Raw genomic sequence first — 25,387 nt, 5'->3', positions numbered from 1 at the left:
CAAATTGCAGTACGTTGTTATGTCAAGAATGACGTTGCCATTAATATTAGTTTCATGACTATTCTTCTATCCGTCCGTTTCACGTAAACCATTTTTCATATTTCGATAAAATCATGCAAATCATGCCAATCATGCCTTGGGAATCAAGTTCCTCAACGAGAGATCGTAAACCACATCCTCCACTTTCTTGACCTATACCCATTGTCAGTCAAATCTCATAACTTGGAGGCGAAGAAGGAACTTACCGAGTATTTGATGCCATCGCTCCTTTTCCGGAGGATATCATTCTTGAGATTCAACAATTGGAATCCAGCGAACAAATCCTTGATAAAGTTATTGATCTCAAGCGGACGATGGTAGTCGCCTAGCGTCACCGAGTTCACGGCCAGACGAGAGAGTTCTTCGACCATGGAGATCAAGGAGAGGAGGTACTCTTCGATTGTGAGGTGGAACTTGTCTTCGTCTTTGAGGTTGACGGGTACTGTTTCCATCGACAAGAGTCAGCGTGGGGTATGTCAAAAGGGAGATAAGGGAAGAGACGTACTGTCGAGGAAATTGCCGACTTCTTCAATTGTTAGGAAGGAGGTTTTGGAGGACGAATTTTTGTATTCGGTTAAACCGCCGAGCCACGCGCAGAGTTCGATGTAGTATACCTTTCCCAGCCGATCATCAGTAAGATGTGACAAAGACGAGAGTGGAGGGGAACCGTACCAAGTTCTGCAACTCGCGGGACCAGACACCGTTGTATTTGTAGAAGGGATGTTTGTTTGCAATTTCCGCGAGGCGGGAGACGTCTTCTTTCTGGGCGAGGATTTGTGTTGCCGCGTCGTCAAGCACGGGTTTTACTAGACCATGGTAATTGTGTAAGCTTCCAGAGTTCCATCTTGCGTCGGACGGCTAATATAGAGAGAGACGGAGGAGCGTACTGTCTTTCGAAGGAGTGGAGTGGGCTCGAGAGAGGATCGCCTGTGTCGTTCGGCCTGTATAGACAATTGTGTCAGGTTTGCTTTGTCACTGTACGTAGGATGGTTCGTGGATATAAGTACCCTTTCGAGCTAGACTCTGAACAATCTCGTGCAATTCCTATTTTTGTATGAAAGTGAGCTTTTGGTATTTTCTCTCATGACGTTATTCGTCTTGCGGGACGGAGTGGTTGAAAGCTTACATCACGAACGACGGTCTCCTCGTCGATTTTTGTTTGAAGGTTCTCGAAAATTGCTGGGTCGATCATTTCGGCTGCGATGTATTGTGTTTGTTATTCAATTGAAGAATGGGTGAGAGAGATGAAGGTAAGATGAGCTTATGTGGGGTTTGTTTCTTGAGAAGAAATGGTGGGGAGCTTAGCTTGACGGAAGATAAAAATAATAAAATAGTAGTAATTTGGAGATGAGACTTGTGTGTTTGCATTGTTTGTTTGGAGTCAACTTAGGGTTAATGGTTAAGACACCATTTTCTTGAAAAATATAATCCTCTTGTTGGGAGGCTTTAGATCTGGCAATCATTTTACGTCGTCGTAGTCATGCATGATTAGACTCCTGCAAGGATTGGCGCGGAGGGTCCTGGCTTTAACCCTAGCTAGCTACTAACTTAGTAGTTAACTTGGGTACCCTGTTGGACGCCATCTGAGCCCTAATTAACCATGTCGCTCGGTAAGTTATATATACAACCAAATAGCTTTATTATCTGTTTCTACATGTACAATATCCGGAGGATATCCTCAGGCAGCGTACAAACGCTCCCGTCGTTATGGTCACAGTGATATGTGCTTACATATCTCATTTTTGAAAACTGCCTGCTTGCAGTGCAAATATCCATCATTATTTGCTTTCATATGAAATACTTGAATACTATGCTCTTCGGCTTGTAAAAGTTTCTTCTGAATACGGCACAAGCTCAAAGGATTTGCGGCGGGGCAGCGTATCAGCTTGACTATTCTTTCCCCAGATTTCTCCCAGGATCTCTGTCTGGGGTGTTTCACGCCCTGTAAGGATGGTGTAACTACCTGTTGTCCTTGTGATATCACAGCTTCATACTCACCCAAAGAGCATTGACCTGAGTATGCTACAGGACCAACCTAGTGTCCAGTATTTTCTGGTTTAGATGATGTTTTTGAGGGAATCAAAGGTTGCCTTCAGGCTGTTTGTATCACCCCCGTTACTCCAAGTTGATATCAAATTATTCTTGAGTGCTACCTGAATACCTAGTTTGCTAACTTAGGTCATTTTGGCATGTTGCATTGTCAGAATTCATGGTTGTATAGTTGCCACACAGTCAATCAAGTTGGACGATTCAAAATTGAAAGCAATCTAACAACCATAGGAAGCGTATTAGCCAATAGCAAGTCCAAATATTGGAAGGTAGTACCTACCTTGTTCAACCCCAAGTCGGATACTGGAAAAAGTCTCCTGCCAGAAGCATGTGAATAAACACATTCAAATTGATATTGGAGATGAAATATATGAATGAGGAATTTCCCCCCTGGATGTCATCTTTTTCTTTCTCTTTTCGAGTACACTACTTTTCAAATACTTCAAACCCGTCGTTATTACTTTGATTCATCCACTGGACTGCAAGTATCTATATACAGACAACATGTTGCTCTTTATTTTTGCTTGGGGTATGTGGAAAAGAACCGCTAATAAGCTTGATACATCTCTTCATTCCTCTAGTGATGCACGTTATTGACGGCTGACTTGGATAATTGCAGTCATCCTCACAGCTACAACCTATTGCCAGACTGAGGCAAGCGCTGATAATGCAAGCCTTGCCGTTGCTCCAAAACTCCCTTTTCCATGTATTTCAAAATTTGGATTGAAGGATGTAAGTTTGGTACCCTGCTGACCTGTTTTGTTGGAACCGACAGCTCATAGAGGTATTATATAACAGTGTCCAAGTGGAGAGAGTTGCTGCGGGTTTAAATGTGTTGACACCAACACGAACCCCTTCAATTGTGGACAGTGTTTGCATATTGTGAGTTGACTTTATTTCCCGTTAGATGTGCCACTCTTCGCTGACCCTATAACTACCTCATAGTGTAAGGATGGTACACCAAATTGCTGCGGTGGAAACTGCGTGAATACGCAGACAGATGAGACGAACTGCGGGACATGTGGACATCACGTAAGTTTGAATCAGAACTTGTATTCATGCAATTGTTCTAGCTAATACATATTTTGACAGTGCACCGCCGCTGCTCCAGAATGTTGTGGTGGAACATGTACGGATACACAGACTGATGCTCTGAACTGTGGCATGTGTGGACATGCGGTAAGTAGGCATGCAAGCTATATATCGTGGAAGGACTTCCTAAAGGTTGAAGTACGAATATGAGATAACCAATTCATCATCTTGACAGTGCAATACCGGCGATCCTGACTGTTGTGCTGGAGACTGTAGATATACAGACAAATCCTTCGAACTGTGGAACGTGTGGAACTTCTGTAAGTCTGAAATGGTTTCTTTCACTCCTGTAGATAAACTTGCTAATACATATCTTCCTTGACAAGTGTACCGGCACTACACCGGACTGTTGTGGTGGAACGTGTACAAATCTACAGACAGATAAAGCGAACTGTGGAACATGCGGAAATGCTGTAAGCTACCTCGATGTCCCTTTTGATTCTATTCTTGCACTATGAATCCAATATATGGATATCGTATGCACTTAACTATTGAACAGTGCCTGTCCAATGAAACATGTAATAGTGGTACCTGTAGCTGTACAGGAACTCAAGGACACTTCTTCTGCCAGTTCCCATTACCGAATGGTCAATGCGTGAGTACTATCCTGACAATAGTTGTATAAGACATCCAATGTGCTGATTAGGTCAAATGATATAGTGCAATGGTGCGACGAGTCAGAAATGCACGGGTCAAGGTTGCTGTCCCCCAGGACGTACATGCCCCAATGACAATACCGTGCCGGCTGCTGACAAGACCTGTGTAAGTCGTCGACCCTCAGAGACAATTATATCTATGTTTGTGTGAAATTTACTGATGTATGTTATTAATTACAGTGTGCGTCAAGTACGCAGTGTGTCCAAATTGGAATGACATTCCAGTGTCAATGAGCATCGTATATGTCGTTCGATATTCAAACCTGGCCGGGAATTTGTGCCGATGTCGAAGGTACATAATGTGTATGTAGCCGGAAAGATGACGAGTGTCATTGAGAGACCGGGTACTGGCAAAATTGTTTTCTCGAAAGGGTATCTACTATCCTTAACAGTGAAAAAGTGAAAGCCGTTTAAGCCCTAACTTGGCTTGTAATTTGTACTACCTATTTATACCGAAAATGGTTTCGACCAGCAATGTCCAGCTTATCAATCTTCAAAGCTTCTATTTGAAACTTTGCAGTCAGACATTCGCATTGTTTATGCTCACTATTGAAGAGAACATGGTCCCCATGGACAAGGCAGAGCCAAGTGGCGCAGGACGTGTCGCCGTAAAATTGTATTTTCTTTAGATATAGCCAGAAATCAGCATTTTCTACATGAAGTGTACGCGAAAGATAGCCTTCTCGGGAGGATATCAGATATCATTGGCTCAATGCTCCCCCAGAAATTGACATGTGATAATCGCAGATCACTACGAGTATGCCCCCGATAAGATGAACAGCTCAGTTTCGGTAATATGACCAGTCAACCAACTTCCTTACTGACTAGCTTTGCGTTCGAACGAGTGACTTGTTCCCAACAGAGGACAGGTTTGTTGCAAGACTCTGTCGAGCATCAAATCAAGTCCACCGTCCCGGTGTTTTGGTCGTTGGGATTGGCTGTACCTTTGGCAAGGCTTGAAATATGTAGCACCAACAAGGCTGAGTATGTTCCAATACCTAACAAGCGCGAGGCGATTAATAACGATTGGCTGTCAGTCAAAAGAGTCGACTTGATCATCCTTTAGGCCACTTTCGCATCTCTTCGGAATGGTTTTGGGGCGCTAAATTGGTCTTGATTGCGTAGAAGCGCCTTAACGCTTTCCAAAGTAAAAGTATGATGCATATATTTGGCGGTCTGTACATGCATTTTGCTCATCGATGGCGATCAAGAATGTTGCCATAATTACTATGTTTGTTGTCAATGTACCTAAACAATAGCAGCTTTAACATGCTGTCACCTCGACCAATATATTTCGTCCTTTTCGAAAACTCAGAGAACCTTTCTTCTAATTCTAGCCCCGTCATGACGTCTCTGTGACAGGGAGCGTAACAGAGCCAGAATCACCCATGCATTGTTGTCAGATTATGCGACCTTCGAACGATGGAACGTGAGCGATCGAGTCATAAATTATCACGCCAATTGACGATGCCACGTCGACATGCAGATGAGAAGCCAATGCCTGACCGGTTACAATGCAAGGCTGAGTTCAAAGACGATGTCGCGGCTTGAGGAAGAATTCCATGGTTGATTGGATGTTATGAATTGCGTAGAAAGTACCGGAGTAGATTTCTAGGAATATTCTAATTCTAGGCTGCCACGGTTGATCGACATTACTCAGGCGTATTTAATTGATATCCTATCCTGATTTCGACGTGAATCAATGGGCTATACACGTCATTCTATACAATATTCCCGCTAAATTGAAATTCATACCTTAACTTAATTAGTTACTATGGAGTTGATCAAAGACAACATCCTTCCTCAACTGGATAAATTCGTTGAACAAGATAAGGAGAGGGACTTACTATTACGTGTAAGGTTTTTCTCTTTCTCTTAAATCTCGCATTTTGTCAATCGAGCAGATTCCACGTTTTTGTCCAATGTGTCACAGACACACTCCGTACTCCGCTGTCTCATATTGACAAAAGATATAACAGATTCTGATTAAAACGATCGACGAGAAAGAAGATCAAGTTCGGAAACTGAATTATGAACTCGAGCACGAACGAGATTCACGGCTCCGATACCAGCATAAAGTACGTGAATTGCAGGAGGATAATAAGACGCTGGATGGTATCATTGTTCGTATATTATACCAATCCCATTCTGGCTTGTTTCAACGCAGGTAATTGACTTGAATTAGAAAAAAGACCCCTTTGTGACAGTACTGGTAGATGGAGATGGGGCTATATTTCGTAACGAGTTTTATGACAACCCTGCACACGGGGCTCAAAAAGCCTCTGTGGCCTTGCAGCAAGAAGTCAGAAGTCATCTCAAAAAGACGCAGCTCGACGCAGATGATGTTCCAATCTTAGTTCGCATTTTTGCCAACCTCCATGGCCTTGCGGGGAAAATGCGCTCGTTGGATATAATTGAAAGTGACAAGGATATGCGCATATTTGCTGAATATTTCAATAAGAGTCGTGCAGAGTTTGACATGGTGGACGTAGGAAGCGGCAAAGAAAATGCAGATGCGAAAATGCGAAGTAAGCATCCAAGCTTTGCCTGGAAAGAAATTGATAAGATGCTGGAAGTGAGATTTTCTAATTCATTGCAGAAACGCTTGCCCAGTCGATTAAAAACTTTCAGTGCAGAAAGATCTTCTTCGCGGGTTGTCATGACGCTGGCTATATGCACGACTTGGCTGAATACCAAGGTGACGAGAGCAACAAATCACGTATAATCCTGCTGGAGACAACGCCGGCGCATCATAGCTTCTGCGAGATGGGCTACGAAATAGTACAATTCGACCGTGTTTTCCGATCTCTTCCCCTTGAGAGCGCATTAAAGCAGGTTTCTTCTCCAACCTCACCCCAAACCATTCAACCGATATCTCAGGAGGCGACTTCCTTAGCCAACCATGGAGCATTACCAGCGAATTCCCCGCAAATATTATTGCCTTTCGAAGCTGAAAATCTTATCAGTTCAGGCAAGGTCGGGCACTCCATCAACTATCCAAACAGCTCAGCTGTCACCTACGCCACGGTTGGGCTTGCCAGCGGCAATCAAAACATATCTCTCGTCAAGAACGCCACAGCTCCACTGAAAATTCACCGCAATGCGAAAGGCGACCGAGTAGACACAGCGTTGAAGGCATTTAATAATGACCAAGTCATGAATACTTACTTAAGAAAACTAGAGACTATCAAACCACAGGGGTTCTGTAACGAACACCATTTACTGGGCAGATGTGAACGCCCATCCTGCAAAATGAACCATGAAACAACTTTAACAGACCAAGAGACAGCCTTCCATCGGAATCGAGCCCGCCAGACCCTCTGTGGAAACGGGCCCTTGTGTGAAAGGTACGGGTGTTACCTGAGCCATCACTGTCCGTGGGATCCTTGTACCTATGGTAAAGGTTGCAAGTTTAAAACCACAAAATTCGGGGATTTGCATTATGAAAGGACGGAAAAAGAGATTGAGTCAGTACAACCAAGGCTATTTAGAACTTTCCATCCAGAAATCTGACCATTGACAATGAGTGTTAGGACTGTGTGGGCCGAGGATGCTGCTTTCCCAGTACATATTCGAAAACAGGGATCCGATATTTCAGTTTGATGCGTGGTTAGGTGGAAACGTAAATTTAGTGCATTATCTTCAAGTTTCTATGAGTGTTACAGGCTGTTCGGCATCGTTAAGTTTTCTTGCTCTGTTCCTCAATTTCACTTTTTTCGAAGATGAATGTTTCTGGTCGCTCATATTTCTTTGTTGCTTGACACGCCGGGGTTATCTTTGTCTACTTTCTCAACTGGATATTGACATCAGTCAAACATAACTATGTGGCTACTATATGATGCAAGACACTTTAAGAAAATTTAGAAGCTCTTTACTATACGCGAAGCTCATAAACAACCTTTAAATTATGTTATCCTTCCTGGAGCCCTCGGTGCTCATATATGCCTACTGTTATAGCATCCGAGGGATTAAACATAGGAGAATATTTGACTCAAATTTAGCTTGGATTGGCAACCGATTTGCCACACTGCAGTAACGAAGAGAGCCAAAGAGAAATATTTCAACACATGGGTACGCCGTAGATCCAAACAATGTAAAATCCAGAGACAGTAAACATTCGCTTTCTGGAGGGCAATCTATATAACTAGCTTTGGTGCATTACCGATGCCTTCCCGTAACATATACAAACGAAGTTTGAATCACTCCATGAATCACTCCTCAACACTATATCCGATACGCCCAACCTCATCACTCCAAATAAAGATCAATTCTTACCACCAAGCCCTCAACACCATGTCTCGCAGATCCAGCATCAGAGGTTCGGAGAAGAACGTCGTAGTGTCGGTCAAATCGGGAGGAGTCACAAAAGCGTCCTCCACTAGGCTTCGTAGCATCCACCCAGTCTTCGAAGCTCAACGGATTACTGTTCCGTGAGCTGTGTCTGTGACTGAGCCCCTCTCTCGTCCGTGATACGGGGCAAGTCGAGGTTGATGTCGGCCGAGGGATTGTTCTCGACCACGGGGTTGTTGTCGGCAGCTGGGGGTATGTTGCCAATCCCATGACATCCGAGTGTTGATGGTAGTGGCGGTTTTGCTCTTCACCTTGGCCGTCTAGCTCCTCCGCCAGGGATGGAAATCACTACTATGAGGACATCTCAGTATGTAGCATAGCTGTCAATATAATCTTTGACTTGGTTTTCTAACTGAAGCTGTAGTGTACCGGAGGCCCCGCCAAACATATTCAAGAGAATCTGGAGATACTTTTAGTAAGTGACGTAAACTTTAAACATGCATTAATATATCAATTGATATTTGTACTAACGATGTTTCCAGCCCTGAAGAACAATCTCCTGCTGGCCTCGATCCCATGTTTATGCGAACAAGCGTCTCTGAGCCGCCGGCTGCAATCAATAACACCTCGAGCGCAGACCAGAGACACCCCACCACAAGAACTTGACTCGTTCTGTGGGTTGGCTGGATGGGGGTGGTGACGGTGTGGAGGTGGAGCGTACGATGGGGATCTGTTGGAGAAGGGTGTTGATGGTGGGCATTTTGAGGGTGGGAAAGAAAATGTGGCGAGATTGAAAAAAGATTTAGTATTCGAAAAAAAAGGGGGGCGGAGGAGCAGTCTTGACGTTGTTTTGCTGGAGGAGAAGAGGGGAGAGGAGAGGAGAGAAGGGAAGAAGTGAAAAGGAGGAATGGGCGAGAGTGAGAGCGAGAGGAATACTGGCTGCTTCTAGGGAAGGTGCCAACTAGAAGAGGAAGGACCCTGCGAACACACATCTGCAGTCCTCCAGAGGAAGGAACGTACGTGCCTGCGGATAACTTCATATTCGCAAGGAAGTGACCCCCGGGAACGGTTGCTGTTGGTATGTTTCCAGCTTTTATTATAGGAGCGAGAGAGCCCTAAATGGAAATTATAGAGTAAACCCTACAAGTCATGGGCTCTCGCTGTGCCCTAAAAATGGAAAGCTCGGATAAGCACACCTACATGGATAGGTGGATAGATATAGAGTGCCCCGGCCTATGGGACATAACGTTAATCTCATATATGTATATGGCCGAATCTGTATGTTAGTTATGGGAATCTATTGCTGAGTCAGATCTCATATATGGTCGAATTTGTATGTTAGTTATGGGAATCCACTTCTGAGTCAGATAGCTAGTTATAAGAAGATAGATTATCTTTTGGTAGAGCGTTTCTCTTATGATAGATATGAAGAACAGTGAGCAAATAATGTAATCATACAAAAAGTGTACGTCTCCTTATATTCGAACATAATACGTAGTTGGTCTTTTTTCTGGGATCTTAAAAGATCCTCTTCGACGAATACAGCACCCACAGAATTGGGAAGAACAGTGAGTTCCAGGAGACAATGTCCCTCTCGAGCTGACTCTCGGAGTTTGACAGCGACCACAATCAAAATTACAACAGCCCCCTCTATCTTTGCAGAAAATCTTTTCCAGTTCTGGTCGCAGTTCGTGAGAATATGCGGACCACCGCACACGCGATCCTTTTGGCCGAGTTGATAACATGATACACATATCCCTTTTTATGAAGCCACCACTCCATATCTAAATCTTTCAACTCCTTTTCATATGCTTCTAACAGGTGTACGTCTGTTTTCTGTACCTCCTTTTCGGGGAAGCAGGCGATTTCCCTCTTTTTCTCAAGGGAGCGAATTTCCTCGATCAGATAAATTTCCCGTTCACAGATTGCAACCCCAATAAACTGTTCTGCGTGATGCTGTCGCATCTATTTATTCTGGAGCTCATTCTTTTGTGCTGAAGCCAGCCGTCCTTCCACATCAAGGAGCATATTCAGTAGTGCATGGCACTTTTTGCTCTTCAGTAAGGCCGCTTCTATCCACTCGAGAAATTTCATAATTGCCGTTGGACGTTGATCAAGATTTGGTTATTTTTGAGTCACGAGTTTGATCAAAGATAAAGGATATTTTGAGAAAAAAGTGCGAGCAGTAGATATTATCTAGGCAGCAAAAGTAGGCTTCTTAAAATAGATAGATTCTTTGGCACTGGAATTCTCTGCGGCCTGGATTCGTGAACTATTACAAGGGCTATATTAAATTTGCAGTCTTTGCGAAGATGTGACCTCATTGGTGCTGCAAATGATGATATGAACCATATTTTTCATGGATAGTAAGAATATCCAGCTAATGAGAGCCTATAACCAGAAAGAGAGATGCAATTGCTGCCTATCCTAGCCTAATATCAATCAGTCATTTAAGGTTCTCTTACCTAGTAGCCCGTTTCCGGTTGAGTTAATGACAGATTGAAGAGAAGAGGGAAAGTATTAAGAGGTAGGAGAGTTCGTCCTTCATGTCTCCTTCCTCTTAGGATAGGCCAAGAAGGAGCTTCCTGATAAATATTTCTGTTCTCAACAGAGGCCCAGTTATGATTCACAATTTTATGAACTACAGTAAGTATAATTTATGATAAACTTAGCTAAACCATATAATTATCTAAGAAACCAACAATTTAGTTAGATTATCGGTTTATAATCCAGTGTCACAGAAAGCATCTTCACTTGAGTCTGTTATAAACCCCTATCTTTTGCTCGTGTGATTCTCAAAAAGGTTCCGTTGTAAAATGACAGATTTGTATAGGGTTTTTGAAAGGTGACGCTATGTAGAAATCTTTCCCATCCAGAGAATTCCAGAAGAAATCAGGCCAATAAAGGCACATCGCCATCTTCAAGATCTGACCACGTCTCACTCTCCGAACTATCCACAGAGTCTGAGTCAAAATCGCTGTCCGATACTTCTGAAAGCTGTGGGTCCAGAGAAATGCCTTGAAGAGCCGTAACAAGCGACTCCGTGATACCAGTTCTGGAATCTGGATGCCAGGGAATTTGTGACGTACGTTGCAAAACCTGGTCAATGACTTGCTCACGGACGTCATGTGTTATCTTGCTCATGATTTGCCTTTGCTGTATGACCATATCTTCCTTGGCAGCGAAGTCCTCAATTCTCGGGGGACTCCAGTTCGTCCAAACTTTTCTGTGAGATGACGGAACCACTATGCGAGCTGGATGGTGCTTGAAGTATAATTCACAACAGAGACACGCTGGTTTACTGCAAGCAATGAAACGATCGTTGAATGCAAAGGCGAGTTGCGACTGACAGAAATGCTCCATGACTTGGATCTCGGCATGCACACAGCCCTCAGATTCTTTGTAAAACGTCACAAACTCGTCGAATACTCCAGAAACTCTATGCAAGTATACAAGTCCTGCTTCCACCATATTCTTCTCCACATCATGTGCTTTGAACATCCGATTCATGATTCCCCTGAGATTTGTATGTCTATCACGTAATGGTAATTGGACGCCGGCGAGAGGACTAACCATCATAACTGTGTATATTTGCAGTATCTGCCTCATGTTGTGAGAGCCTTCGACAAGTTGTCTAGGTGCCCTTATATGGCGAGATAATGTTCCAACATAATGCCGAACTGAGAAAAAAGAAGAACGTTCTGCTTCCGGGACGAATTCTCGCTCATCTTCAAAGGCCAGAGTTTTGAGATCGGTCACCCATGTTGACTGTCGGTGTTCGTGTGCGAACTCACAAAGTCTGATCGGATCTTTTTGATTAATTAAATTCTCTAGCATCAAGACCAGGTTACCTAAATCGATTCTGTGACTTTCGTCTATATTGTCGACGACGATGAGGATGCTGGACCCATCCGCCTCAGTCATCCGGTTCCGTATCTTGGATACACATTTTTCTGCTTGTTTTTGTATCAGCTTCCGCTCTGCTTCTATGCGGGGTTTAGCAAACTCTGCACAGAGGCGAACGAAGTTGCTGTTCACGGTGGCCAGCTCTGTATCGGCCAGCTCTGTCTCGGTAGAAGCACCGATACAAGACAAGAACTCGAGCACTTCCTCCAGAAATTTGGCAATCTTTGCATTTTGGCCATTCGAGGAAACCCAGAATTGATACTTGTCTGGACATTCTTCTAGTCCAATAGCAGTACAAGACTTCCCACCCCTAGTAAAGTCGCAGACAAAGCAAAGGTTCTCCAGGAACCTCCTCCTTGTCTCTGTAATATGATTAGGACTGGGCGGCTGAGGTGTATGTGCACCTCTCGTCTGACCAAGTGCTCGAAGCAGATAGAGCGGCTCATAAAAGCGGGCCAGAATCCTTGATTCTTTAGAAAGTCTTGGAGGTCCAATGCGATAAGGCATCAGCTCCAACGGTTCTGTGGTTTTTGTGTCCATAATGAATATTCTCGATAAATATGCAGAGGAGATCTTGGACCAAGTGAAAAGCAACCAGGACGGAGAAATTGTAATGCAGGATGACGAATATTGAGACCAAGAAAAGAATTGATGAAATTCCAAACCATGAACCGACGCCGGGTCGTTATAAACGTAGAAAAGAGTACATGCGGACTCAGTTTCGGACAGAGTACCACGCGGGAGGCCACCACGCGAGAGGCCACAATGCAAGAGGCCACAATGCAAGAGGCTACTAACTATGCAAGAAACTGTCATGCAAGAGGCTACTATGCAAGAGGCTGTCATGCGAGAGGCCACTATGTGAGAGCTCACCATGCGGGAGGCTACCATGCGAAAGGTTACCATGCAGGAGGCCACTATTCAGAAGGCAAGGGACAGGAATAATCTTTTAGGCCAGTAACATCTTCACCCCAGCGACTTGTGGCGACTAGGAATCATGTACTGCCTTACATCTTGTAGCTTTCACGAAATGGACCCAGAGATGTGGATGTGGAACACACACGGAAGACGGATAATACTTGCACTCTAGGCATTCGTTTTCTCCACCTTTGAACCAGCGTTTAATGTCTACTCAACAGTCTAGACTTATACTTTGAATGAACCTTTCGAAATTTATTATCTTTTCAACACAGCATACGGTAATTCACTGGAGGATTGATCGAAAATGAATATATTCTGTCATCTACTTGAAGTCAAAATCGAAATAGAAACACTGCCCTCTAGATCATAAATATCTCTTACTCCCGAAATTAGGCAAATCTTATGCGTCGCTCATCTTATCTTCAAGCAGGTTTTCCCTTTCGTGTGTCGTCCTAGGTTATCACCCCTAGTGAACACATAATGGCAGTTCTGACACCTGGGTTCGGGCTTGGTAGCCAAACCTAAATGTATACTGGCCCATTGTTTATGATGAGCCGAAACGTGCCGATACATATCAGTCTGCCCTCCAGAACGATGATCACATGTTACCACAGGACATTTGACGACCTTGTAAAGCTGTTTTAGATGCCTCCTGATCAAGTCAGCTGAGTGCCTGGGATTGCACAACTCTTTTTGCTCACCTAAAACAACCCCTTTCTTGGAAAACTGCTCCTTTTGAACAAGCAAGATCCGGACAGATGTACAAACCATCAGGAGTACGCATAAGTTCGTCAGGAAATGGCAGCCCATCCTCTTCGAACTGATAGCGTGTTCTTCGTCTCCGTGATGATTTTGTACTATGATTTTTCACATCTTTCTCTTTCCCAACCCGTCCAACAGGCAGTGTTACCCGGGAAATGGCTTCCGAACCCTCCACCTCACCAAAAGACGAATACGATGTGGTAGCACTCTATAGAGGGCGATATTCCACTGATTCGCTCAAAAGAGGTAGAGAGCTCTGGAAATCCAAGTGCGAGGAACTTTCGCCCGATTGTAGAGCGTTGTCAAGAAATGGTGTTAGGAGGTTTGGATTGTCATCGAAGAGATTCGACATGTTGAAGGACTCTATGCTGGATAGATTTTCCACTGATTCGCTCATAAGAGGCAGGGAGGTCTGAAATTCCGTGTGCGTGAAACCTTCACCCGATTGAAGAGCGTTGTCAAGAATTATTGGATTGAATGGTGTCAGGATGTTTGAATTCTCATCGAAAATATTCGACAGGTCGAAGGACTCTATGTCGAATAGATCTCCCACTGCGTTTTCTGCCAAGGCATCATAAATACCAGAGACATCATTTGTATGACTCTCACAGTACTGTGTTGAGTTAATAGAGAAGATATCTGCCTCCATTTTTCAAGCAGAAGAATGATATGGTGATTTCTAGATCTGAGAACAATGCTTAGAAGTTATGAGTGTCTAAGTGAGAGACTGCCCCCTTTAAGCTAGGTATTTTCACACAATTTATATCAAATGACGTAAATTGTGATGCCCAACCAGGTCCTTCTTTGGAATTATTACCATGATAAATCGCGCATATTTGTTTTTTCTTTGACCTAAAATTCAGAGATAGTCGAAGGCACTTGCTGGAGATATCTATATACAACATGCAGATTCCAGGAAGCGTACAGTATATAGTACAATATACCCACCATATGACTGCACATGAGGGAATATCCGATGTGATGAATGAATTATAAAATCTGCCTCGCCTTCGGACCTGCAAGCCTCTAGATCCGGCATATGCGTCAACCTAGCTTAGAAATTAATCAAAACAAGTGATGCTTACCTAGGTATGCAGTAATCTATTCTCTTTGTTATTTCTTTTCTTTTCTTTTTCTTTCCCCATGCCACCAGTGACTGCCACGTCTTGTTTTCCAGTCAAAGTTTCTCTATGACCCTGATTTAATTGGACATTCCTGTCAAATAACATTGGAGGGTCATAAATATGCAACTGCTGTGAAGGACATGTCAATAACATCTTGAAGCCGAACTTATTGCTACCTGATGTGAGACGATTCGGAAATAAGCGGTGACAGCTGTAGAGATCAACCCCTCAATTCAATATGTCTTGACTATTTTACAGGGATTCAGCCTCACTTTTGTGTATTTTTAAGCAAAGGACTAAATAAGGCTTTGGCCCTTAGTTGAAAGTCATAATCAGAATCTTGCTTGTCTGGTCATTCATCTAAGATCTTCCATCTCTTCCATCTTATCAATCTGGGAGCTGCTACACGAAGGGCTCTGTGAATAAAACTAGACTCATAAACATGACTTCCCTAAATCAGAATCTGCATGATCATGATTTCAAGACTGGTTAGGACCTTCTCCAATCACTGTTACGATTATTACATTCTGATATGCTCTAGATGAGCTTGTGGGAAGCTTGTTTTTTAAAGCTCTTGTCACGATATCACTTACTCAAGCGGATATGTCTTACGGACTACTGGTAAGTCTTCACAAAACCATGAATGTATGCTCTAATGAATCACTGAATCACTATGAATAGAAATTGGGCATCTCCCGGTTCATAGAATTTTATGACTACCATGCTGCTGAGGAGTATCTCCGAACCGTTGGAGTAGATAGAGGGTCAAGAATTGACGCAGAATCGCGAAAGGTTGTTTTTCAACAGCTTGGATTCATTTGTCGCTCGTTTCCACCATCAAGTAGCTATCAAGTCATGCAAGAGCTACTCAAATTTGGTCGAGGAAATCGGATAGTAGATAAAGCGAATTCGGCCAAGTGTGTCCTCTCTGGCACATTCACGCGATTCCGAGATGACCATGACAATCAGGGACACGAATCTCTGCCCGATGAGTTGTTGCCAAGATATACTTCCATATTACATGAAGAGGGTCAAAAACGCAATGTGGATATAAGACGAAGCATTTCAGTGCTTAGCCTGGAACCTCCACGAATGAAAGCCACCATCTCATTTGGTGCTTTAGAAGCAACGGGCATTGGTCGAACCAAGAAGATTGCTGGTCATTTGGCAGCAAAGGAAATCTGTGACAAATTGAAGTTCACTGGTTAATAGTTCTGATGAATGTGGAACAATTTGGCTAGGTAGAACATATAGAAAAAGGAGAGTTGACTCGTTCTTCGCAATGACCAAGGCGTATTCATGGTGCCTCAGAACTCAACATTGGAATCTAGCCTGTGCATTCGGAGTGCAGTTTCCCTGTTTATTAGTATAACGATAGGCCTCAAAATATCTTATCTAGGGTATTAGCAAGCACAAAAGTCACAGAATTCAAACAACAGTCTATCAACTCGTCCTCTATGGCCCTAAAGCCGATGTTATATCTCTTTGCTAATTCTAACACACAAGGTACTTGGCTGGGAGTACCAAAATGATTGATCTGTCGTTTGACTTTTTCTGATTTCTTGACAATGATTGTGATAGACGCCTAAAGTTTTAGGTGAGAAGAAATGCAAGCCCGAAATTTGTACTGCTTATTGACTTCATAGCAACCCATGCTTTTGTTTCTTATCTAAAATAGTTTACCTCCAGAACTTCAGGCAGCAAGAACGCTTTGCCCACCGTCCTCAGTCAATCTTTCTCGAATCTTGACTACCATATAACCCGCACCCAACCTGCGTAGCCCTTGTGGGTTGACTCCTTCCATTTTGCTCTCTAAAATAGCGCCTGGGGCGAACAGCAAAGCTTCTCCCACATTTAAGTCGACAATTTGATTCATGAAAGACAACTTGTTTGACATTTGGTGCTTCGGTGACCCCTCATCGGTATTGTCTAGTACTTGTCCACCTGGCTGAGTTCCTAAGGCTGCAGCTGCCACATGTCCTTGCAATACGCGTAACCATGCCGGTGATGAAAATTTGTGGACAATGGTGATAGAACAAAGACTGAGCAGGTCGCTTGAAATCGTTGGTTCTTGAGTAGAAATCAGAATACGTGCTCCCAAGTGGCGTTGCAGCCTAACTGTAGAGAGCAGTGTATCGGTAAAGTTTTGAGAATCAATTGAACCCTTCAAGTACTAGAACAAGCGTGTCAACATCCATTCTCCAAAAGTTAGCCATATTTGTTACCTTATGCGCTTCATCGAGCGCAACTACTCGTCCGACATCTGTATTCTGCTCCATAAAAATTTCGAAACAGACATTGAAAAGTGAACAGGCTGTATCCGGAGTAATGCATGGGCAAGAGAGATCGACAATCGTTAGCTGGGATGGCTAAGAAAGATAGTTAGTCGCCTTAACTTGTCGTAAGAATTGGATTCTGACCTTTGGAGTCCAGCTTGATCCTTTCATTTGAGCTTTGCCCTTGGACTTTTTCGAATTTTGTGCAAGTCTAACTTGTTGGTGAGGCATGAAACTCTCAAGTGTTTCCAGTCTTTGTTTCAAAGGTTCAAGCTGGCTTGGAAGTAAATCAGCCCCCAGAAGTTTCTTCTTGAACATATAGTAGTCAAATCCAGAGTCTGTCTCTTGCTGCAACAGCCGCATTTCTCGCAGAATACGCTGAACGGTGTGCATGTATAGAGGGATAGGTCCCTTCTCTTGCCCCACTGCCATAAGATCAAGCATACGCTTCGTATTCAGGCTGGATTGATCAATTTGTAAGGGTTCCACGTGAATATTGAATCTAGAGTACGTCATCTGTAATATCTTTTAGCAAAAAGAGTCCTAAAGAAACATACCACGAGGAACATGAAATACCCGGATTGTTCGAAGGTTCGTCGGTGCACAGAGGACTCTGACCGTGATGCCAGGGTGTGACGCGAGGAAAGCCGCCTCACACGGAGAGCCCCCGTTATCACATATGAAGGTATCATAATGGAAGACAACAGCCGTTAGAGGGTTTGAAAGTCGACCCGCGTTAGAACTCAGCAAGCAGCTTTCGAGGACACAAGACAGCGTATGGCTTTTACCGGATCCCTGGGACCCACAAATGAAAGTGCTCAATGGCGAAGTAATATTAAGAAAAACTCGGGGGTCATTCTTAATTCCTTCGTCTTCAGAGCTTACGAATTCCGGGCGTTGTATGCGCTTCACACCTGCCAATAGCCCATACTGTGCTGGTATCAGATTGAGTTGACGGAATAGGGATCCCATGAAGATTGGTGCTAATGCTGTCTCATCATTTTGATCATTATCATTTCCGAGTCGCAGAAGACTCAAATGATACGCGAGCTGCGAATCTTGTATATGGTCAGCCGCTTCATATAAGCATCAAATAGCAAGTCATAATATTCTGGACCAATAGGTTGTATGTCAACATACCATGTTGTATTTCACTGTGCGATATTCCAGCCATTCTTTCTTCCACTTGTAACTATCAAGTAAAAGGATGAAGTGACAATAGAAAAGAATGTCTCGACCCCAACTGTTCAATTACCTGTAACTACTTATATGAAATGCGATGAAGTATCTACTTTCAACCACTAAATGATATACTCCGGGCTCTTGCAGTTGTGTCCTCTTGCAGTTGTGTCCTCTTGCAGTTGTGTCCTCTTGCAGTTGTGTCCTCTTGCAGTTGTGTCCTCTTGCAGTTGTGTCCTCTTGCAGTTGTGTCCTCTCGCAGCTGTGGCCTCTTGCAGTTGTGTCCTCTCGCAGCTGTGGCCTCTTGCAGTTATGGCCCCTTGCAGTTATGACCTCTTGCGGTGGTGCCCTATCATTACCAAGCCGTGTACTGTTCTGAAAACAGGTGAATAGGCTTTGAACACATATTGTTAGATTTCCTTCCAATTGCAGTATGAACCTGTTAATATGAACTCAGTATTGGGTATAGTAACTGCATTTGGAAAGCGCGCGGACCCATTTCGTAGCACTCATATCATGCTGCTGAACAGCCGAGAAGCCAGTAAAAGAATAGTTAGCTTGCTTGATGATGCCCTAAAGTAGGAATTCATGTAACAACACTTGATTTGGAATTCTTGGGATCCAGGAGAATGACCCCATATTCCTCCCTTACCGGTATCTCAAGGCATACTGAGGTTGACTAGATTCTAGCTAGGAACTAAAGTGCACTCATTGCTCAACGTTATCAAACAGTCATTGATGACACTGAAATTGAGCTGGCATGGATCTTGTTAGCACGTGTCAATGAAGTAGGACCAGGTTCGACGAGCGAGTGTATCTTAGTGTAGCTCTCTTCTAATAGCTTTTGATTCTTTCGAATACTCTCCTTGCGTGCGATGTAAACTTGCGAGGATATAGTAAAGGACAGCAATGTCTCGGGCAATGACCATTATCAATCTAGAATGTAGTTGAAGACAAGCTTTGCGAGCAATTAACACCACCAAAAATCATAAATAAACATAGAGTTATCTTTGAATTGATACGAAATGATATCGATTTGAACGGACCAAGACCCTATGATCCGGATTTCTGCAGCCTCTGTTCCGGTTCAACAAGGAAAGGAGTTGCCAACGGAAAATATAGCTGCCTTGAAAAAGCTGTTAGATGATGAAGAGTCGTGTGTCCGAGGCTGCTGCAACCACTCTACCGGTAGGTACCCAAGCGGATCTTCCGAATAAATCTAAAATTATTCCTATTCCCTTACCATACCTGCTTCCAAAAGGCCATCCGGATTGCATAGGAGTCGTTGGGCATCCCGGTCTACCATAATAGAGTCTCAGTCGACCAAGAGGCAAATAGGAGAGATGATGATCAATAACCTAGCTTAGGTAGTTAATTATAATTACTATTAGCTAATAACTAATAACTAGTTAACTAACTAACTAACCGTTTGAGAAAGTATCGAGTTTGACCAGAGAGACGCAGCTTAGTACCCTTCTTACTACGGTATTTATTCTAGCTAAGCACCAACGTCGTGTAAGAGTACAAATAATTGGACATAGATATGATAGACAAGGCTGAATATGGGACAATAACTCTGATTAACTATGGCCGTGGCCAATCATGAATGCAGCTTTGCGAGCGAATGAACTCTCCCTCAACGATAACCCAGCGAATCAAAACAGACGACGATAATGTCAGGTGTCACTTGTGCTCTCAATCGCCATGTGAGAACATAGATCTAGTAATTTCTTTAAAAGTTCCTAGAGCATCAAGATTCGACGGTTTTTCGTAACGTTACATTGGCGAGATCACACTGTGCCTCATTGAACACTCTATCTACTAGTCAAGGGGCCCCGCGACGTGAGTCAATAAGGTACCTACCTGTATGGAAGAACACTTGGTCTCCGATTTGATGGGGCCTTATCAAGACCGGCTACCTAAGACCGGTCCCCTGTTCCCCTTCCAGTACGAAAATACCAACATCTCCGCAAGTTTCATGGACAGCGGTCGTCCTCCACGGCCTACTTGCCGCGATGATTTTGAGATCGCAATAATCTGTGCCCTGCCGCTTGAATACGATGCTGTAGTAGATGCGTTTGACGGATTCTGGAATGACGACGGCGACCCTTATGGAAAAGTGGTGGGCGATCAAAATACTTACACAACGGGATGGATTGGCCAGCACAATGTCGTGCTCGTCGTTTGCTCAGATGTTGGAAAAGTCAACGCTACTAGCGTGGCGACAAGCTGTAGCATGAGTTTTACGCAGATCAAACTAGCCTTTTTAGTTGGTATTTGTGGTGTCGCACCCCGGACGACCGATAGAAATGAAATCTTGCTTGGCGATGTGATAATTGGCGACCAAATTGTTGCATATGATTTTGGGAAGCGATATGCCGACGAACTCAAGTTGAAGAGCAGCCTTACGTTCAAAACGACAGACAAGAGCCATAGTGTCCGTCGGTTTATGAATACAATGCAAACTGACCATTACCGTGAGTTGTTACTTAGACGAGCCACAGACCACTTGCAGACGGTACGAGACAGATATTCAAGCAAGTACGGCTCTCCTCAACGAAGCGAAGACAGATTATTTACCCCGGAGTACCGTCATAAGCATCACAAGCCGCGGACATGTCCGATTTGCGACGAATGTACCACAACTTCCAAATCAGTGTGTGAGGTGGCTTTGGCGTCCATATGTGAAGACCTAGGGTGCGACAGTGACCAGCTTATTCCTCGCCAACGGCTTGCGAATGGTGATGTACCGCAGAGCCCTGTATTGCATTGGGGTGTGTTTGCTTCAGCTGACACCGTTCTCAAATCCGCAAGAGACCGTGATTGGATTGCTGAAAAATATGGTGTCATTGCATTCGAAATGGAGGCGACTGGAGCTTGCGATATTTTCCCATGCATTGTTATCAAGGGAGCATGTGACTATGCTGATAGTCATAAGAATAAGAAATGGCAAAATTACGCAGCGATCTCGGCTGCCTGTGTGATGAAGAGTCTCTTGAATTGGTACCCAAGAACAAATCAGCAGAGGGATTCTCATATTAGTCGCATGACTGGTAGGAAACGTCAATTCGGAGAGTAAGGAAAAGCTCCCTTCATAGGGCTACAGGACCTAACATATTTTCTTAGGTTCGCGAGCGATGCAATGCATGCTCATGCAATGATTCAGTATCTTCAGCAACAAAATAAAAGTCTCTCGATCTGCATCGCAGATTTGAAGACTCAGTTACAGAAAGAAAAAGATCTCCCTCCTCAGGTTCCATTTAATGACCTCGTTACGGTCAATGACGCATTGGGAGCAACATACACTTTCCCCCTATCATTTGTTGACAGCTTGGAGGTTAGTTTCAATGCTTGACTTTATTTGAATCCTAGACTAAACGCAATTTCTAGTTTTTCAAAGTTCTTATGAAGCATAAATTTCAGGGCGTCGGACGTGGAAAGATCGAAAGGGGCGAATGGTTACTTCAAAATCATCGCACCGGCTATGTTCTAGATTTGAAGAAACCTTGGAAGGCTATGATCAAGGTATTTACTGCCTCCCGTTCTTTATTTTGCAAATAGAAACAGCCTCTGACAATTCGCTAGCCTGGTCAAATGCTTGACATGAGTATGATATTCAAAAAGGCCCACACTGTGTCTACGACATGTCCCTGGTGCGATCACCACAATGAGATGAGCCTTGATAAACGTGGAACTAGGTGGTATGTCTAAATATTTAATGAGATTGACTTACTTGTTCAACTAATCAGTGAGGATGTAGTCAGAATTGTTCAGGCCATTATAGTCGTATTGAAGAAGTGCATGATTTGATTGGTGTGAAGTATCTTCAATATGAAACTAATGACGACAAGCAGTCACATGCAACAAGGGAACCTGAACCGACAGGGCCAGTTCCACTCCAGAAAGATCGAAATGAGGATGATGATATACACCTTTATACACGAATTCGGATTCTTGGTGTCTCATTTCGCATGAACCAGCTAGCTACTCCTCTCGCTGAATTTCAATTACAAAGAATAGTGGTCAGTGACAAAGAGTTGGGGGATGTGTATGATCTGATTCAATGGTTTGCACAAGATCTTGATTTCCCTGAAGAAGACTGCAAAACTGCCATGTTAGATCTCTTTTCGCAGCCGGTACCACTAATAATAGGGAAGGGAAATCATGAGAACAAGCTACCGACGATACCTTTGTGGGCTTTTAGACAAGACTCGCTATATATAAAATCATAAATACAGAAACTGAGAGCGGTCAACATCAGACTGGCCATACTTCTTTGTTGTCTCAGCCTCGTTCGGACCTGTTTTCATCTCATGAAAATCCAAGCCTTGACCGGAGGGGGAGATCAGACACGTGATCTTCTACAAAACCAAAAATCACTACCGATCAAGTTTGCAAAGTTAAGAACATCTCTGAACCCATTTTCAGCACACAAAGGTTCGTGAGAGAACGGCCTGGGTATGTCCTCATCAATGAGTGCCAGGGTTTTGATATTATGCCGATTTGTTTGAACTGTGGCCACCTCAGACGCACCTACGACTGACTTCCCATTGTACGGTGTGATTCCTTGGTAGGGAGTCCAGATCCGGTCATGCTTTTAATTCTCGAGCGCTTGTTAACCAATGTGCTTTCGCAGAAATGCTCTATGCAGACCGACGACTTTTGTTCACAATGGCCTTGGAGACGGTGAAACTCATGGTGCTCTGGCGAACCACTGTTTGAGAAGCTGAAATATGGATGACCATCATTGGATTGCCCCATGGTGCTTATTAATCCAAAAGGAAATATTTCATGGATTTAATCTATTAATATCACTGTTTACGTGCACTGCTTCTTAATCCGTGTGGGACAAGCTCTATGATATTTCCCCATTCGGGTAAAACATAGGTTGATGACCGAGCGATTTGAGAAAATCACGTCGAATATGTAGATTTTGACATGCTTTGAACCATAGTTTGATTGCTCATGTGATGCGATTTTCCGATACAGCTTAAGGCCTAGAAGCTAGTGCATCCCCTACCTATTGACACAGGAGTGCTACTACGTACATATGGTCTCCGATTCGTGAGAAGTCGTTGTCTCCACCCAGACACAATCTAGAAAGTGGTAATTAATATGATTATACGAGCCTCACCTGACTAAGGGGAATTTTATCGCGCTCTTCTCGCCGACAATTCTTTCGCGGATTATCGCTCTTGCCTATCTTAGCATTTTTGGATAGCTTCAGACTTGAGATAACAGTGGGTCGAAGGGAGATCCACCCCTCTACCTAGCGCCGAATACATGAATCAGGTAAGAGTCGTCAGCCCGTTAAATAGTGCTTCCCATTCCCAAGGCTGAGCCAAATCAAACCAAACTGCCTCTCAAGACTAAGAACAAACACGGGAGTATAAACAATGGCCTCTCAAACGACGACCAAGACAGGCACTCGAGAAGTCCCGACTCTCAAGCTCAGAGGGCACGATACCAAGCAGGAGGTGTGTAAACTCAACACATGCCAGTCGGTCATAAGAGAGGCTGACCCGATGCACAAGACACCCAACTGGCTTGTGGAACTCCACACAAAAGGATGGACAGTTGTACCACAAACAATACCTCGTGAAAGAGCTTTAATATATGCTGAAAAGGCCTATCGGTGGCTTGAGAGCTGGAAACTTGGATTCGACCGGAAGAATCCCAATACTAGGAACGCCACCAATCTTCCTTTTCACACGCGTGGTGGGCTATATAACAGGTAAAATCGCTTTTCCAGATAAAAGTCACTCTTTTGGCACAGCTAGCTAAATATCATTCCAAGCTACGGTATTGGCCATGAGCAATTCGTCTGGGACTTAAAATCGGAACCTGGGCTTATAGAAAAATTTGAGAAGATTTGGGGAACTAGGGAATTGCTCGTTTCCTATGGTATGTATTTATCTCTATGAATTTTTTGTCTTGGTTGATTTGGCATTATTGCGAATGCCAGCGCACAATGGGATTACAGAATTCCGGATCTGATAACTCGCTAGATGGCATGAACCTCTCCATCCCCGAAAAAGAGCGCGAAAAGACAGATCCCATTTTTGCTCCTTGGGCACATGTAGACCAGTCGCCTCTCAACGGCGAATTCAATTGTGTCCAGGGTATACTAAACCTCCTTCCTAACGGGCCTCAAGATGGAGGACTCACAGTGTTTGAGGGATCTAGTGCTCTATATACTGAACTATGGAAGCACTTTGATCACAAGAAAGGAGAAACTGATTGGAATCCCCAGGCTTTTCAATTTATTGATGATGAAATGTCTCAGTGGTTGGAGTCCAAGGGATGTAAATGGGTCAAAGTGTGTGCCCAGCCTGGTGATTTATTGTTGTGGGATTCGGTAGGTTTTGTAGTTCTCTCGGTCTATGAAGAAAGCTGATTGTTTACAGAGATGTATTCATTATGGTGCGGTTCCTTCATCTACGAACGATCGTTTCGCCGCCTGTAAGTCAAGATGCCTCTCTCGTCTCGATCATTCTATTCGCGTCTCTGTCTAACTGACCCACAGACATCTGCTACAAACCCGCATCTAATGTAAGCGCAGAAGACAAAAAGCGGCGTCTCGAAGCCTTCAAAAATGGGCAAAGCACTACCCATGATCCTGCCAGCTTTAGGGTCATAGAGCGTCTTCCACCAGCAGAACATCCATCGTACGAGGCTGCTGCGGAGAGGTCATATTCAAAGCCCACACTATCTAAGCGAGGCAAGGAAATAGCTGGTCTTGACTCATATGAAGTGTGAGGCATGCCAAGTTCGTTCAATAGTAATAGTTGTAATAAGATCTAGAATGCATGTCTTCTCTCCGACAAATGGAACATCATGGCAAAGAGCTTTCCCCTGTAAAATGGTATCTGCGCCTTGAACAATAATTTACATAATGTGTAAAAGAAATACACCTATGGGCTCGTTACTTAATCAATATCAAGTGATCGCTTATTTGAATAAAAATAATTAGGAATATGTACATACAATCTAACCTGAGTCTAGGTATCAGCGAGCAAGCCTTGTGTCATACTTTGCGCAAGTCAAAGTTACATAGCATCATGCATATTCTGCAGTCACTGTAGCAGATAAC

At 43.7% G+C, this 25,387-nt stretch overlaps 10 protein-coding genes across 10 annotated transcripts; 6 read left to right on the top strand and 4 right to left on the bottom strand.

The window, feature by feature from the left end:
• Positions 1–129: 129 nt before the first annotated feature.
• On the bottom strand, positions 130–1,231 carry EYB26_009301 (uncharacterized protein; the record flags this gene model as incomplete). The annotated part of the gene is made up of 7 exons (XM_054268551.1): positions 130–192; positions 246–481; positions 545–653; positions 712–845; positions 927–980; positions 1,047–1,083; positions 1,166–1,231. 7 exons carry the CDS (start codon positions 1,229–1,231, stop codon positions 130–132), a joined length of 699 nt encoding a protein of 232 aa, XP_054124526.1.
• Positions 1,232–2,592: 1,361 nt separating this feature from the next.
• On the top strand, positions 2,593–4,053 carry EYB26_009300 (uncharacterized protein; the record flags this gene model as incomplete). The annotated part of the gene is made up of 10 exons (XM_054268550.1): positions 2,593–2,617; positions 2,708–2,820; positions 2,887–2,970; positions 3,034–3,120; positions 3,181–3,267; positions 3,356–3,440; positions 3,507–3,543; positions 3,680–3,775; positions 3,841–3,942; positions 4,017–4,053. The coding sequence occupies 10 exons, from the start codon at positions 2,593–2,595 to the stop codon at positions 4,051–4,053; spliced, it is 753 nt and encodes a 250-aa protein (XP_054124525.1).
• A 1,557-nt stretch (positions 4,054–5,610) lies between these two features.
• On the top strand, positions 5,611–7,439 carry EYB26_009299 (uncharacterized protein; the record flags this gene model as incomplete). The annotated part of the gene is made up of 5 exons (XM_054268549.1): positions 5,611–5,691; positions 5,816–5,959; positions 6,022–6,364; positions 6,436–7,303; positions 7,370–7,439. The coding sequence occupies 5 exons, from the start codon at positions 5,611–5,613 to the stop codon at positions 7,437–7,439; spliced, it is 1,506 nt and encodes a 501-aa protein (XP_054124524.1).
• Positions 7,440–8,129: 690 nt separating this feature from the next.
• EYB26_009298 (uncharacterized protein) lies at positions 8,130–8,792 on the top strand (the record flags this gene model as incomplete). The annotated part of the gene is made up of 4 exons (XM_054268548.1): positions 8,130–8,266; positions 8,419–8,493; positions 8,551–8,601; positions 8,669–8,792. The coding sequence occupies 4 exons, from the start codon at positions 8,130–8,132 to the stop codon at positions 8,790–8,792; spliced, it is 387 nt and encodes a 128-aa protein (XP_054124523.1).
• A 2,226-nt stretch (positions 8,793–11,018) lies between these two features.
• On the bottom strand, positions 11,019–12,572 carry EYB26_009297 (uncharacterized protein; the record flags this gene model as incomplete). The annotated part of the gene is made up of 1 exon (XM_054268547.1): positions 11,019–12,572. The coding sequence occupies one exon, from the start codon at positions 12,570–12,572 to the stop codon at positions 11,019–11,021; it is 1,554 nt and encodes a 517-aa protein (XP_054124522.1).
• A 1,351-nt stretch (positions 12,573–13,923) lies between these two features.
• EYB26_009296 (uncharacterized protein) lies at positions 13,924–14,364 on the bottom strand (the record flags this gene model as incomplete). Its single annotated transcript, XM_054268546.1, has 1 exon — positions 13,924–14,364. The coding sequence occupies one exon, from the start codon at positions 14,362–14,364 to the stop codon at positions 13,924–13,926; it is 441 nt and encodes a 146-aa protein (XP_054124521.1).
• Positions 14,365–15,281: 917 nt separating this feature from the next.
• EYB26_009295 (uncharacterized protein) lies at positions 15,282–16,048 on the top strand (the record flags this gene model as incomplete). Its single annotated transcript, XM_054268545.1, has 3 exons — positions 15,282–15,327; positions 15,381–15,460; positions 15,521–16,048. 3 exons carry the CDS (start codon positions 15,282–15,284, stop codon positions 16,046–16,048), a joined length of 654 nt encoding a protein of 217 aa, XP_054124520.1.
• A 484-nt stretch (positions 16,049–16,532) lies between these two features.
• EYB26_009294 (uncharacterized protein) lies at positions 16,533–18,258 on the bottom strand (the record flags this gene model as incomplete). Its single annotated transcript, XM_054268544.1, has 4 exons — positions 16,533–17,012; positions 17,260–17,631; positions 17,692–18,165; positions 18,256–18,258. 4 exons carry the CDS (start codon positions 18,256–18,258, stop codon positions 16,533–16,535), a joined length of 1,329 nt encoding a protein of 442 aa, XP_054124519.1.
• A 1,903-nt stretch (positions 18,259–20,161) lies between these two features.
• On the top strand, positions 20,162–22,526 carry EYB26_009293 (uncharacterized protein; the record flags this gene model as incomplete). The annotated part of the gene is made up of 5 exons (XM_054268543.1): positions 20,162–21,369; positions 21,421–21,631; positions 21,685–21,819; positions 21,880–21,995; positions 22,055–22,526. 5 exons carry the CDS (start codon positions 20,162–20,164, stop codon positions 22,524–22,526), a joined length of 2,142 nt encoding a protein of 713 aa, XP_054124518.1.
• Positions 22,527–23,690: 1,164 nt separating this feature from the next.
• EYB26_009292 (uncharacterized protein) lies at positions 23,691–25,053 on the top strand (the record flags this gene model as incomplete). Its single annotated transcript, XM_054268542.1, has 6 exons — positions 23,691–23,771; positions 23,829–24,028; positions 24,092–24,198; positions 24,303–24,652; positions 24,702–24,756; positions 24,821–25,053. 6 exons carry the CDS (start codon positions 23,691–23,693, stop codon positions 25,051–25,053), a joined length of 1,026 nt encoding a protein of 341 aa, XP_054124517.1.
• Positions 25,054–25,387: the final 334 nt, after the last annotated feature.

The sequence above is a fragment of the Talaromyces marneffei genome, chromosome 7 (assembly GCF_009556855.1).
Source record: "Talaromyces marneffei chromosome 7, complete sequence".
Taxonomy (NCBI): Eukaryota; Fungi; Ascomycota; class Eurotiomycetes; order Eurotiales; family Trichocomaceae; genus Talaromyces; species Talaromyces marneffei.
Note: the sequence above shows the minus strand (reverse complement) of the source record. Positions and strands in the feature narration are given on the sequence as shown.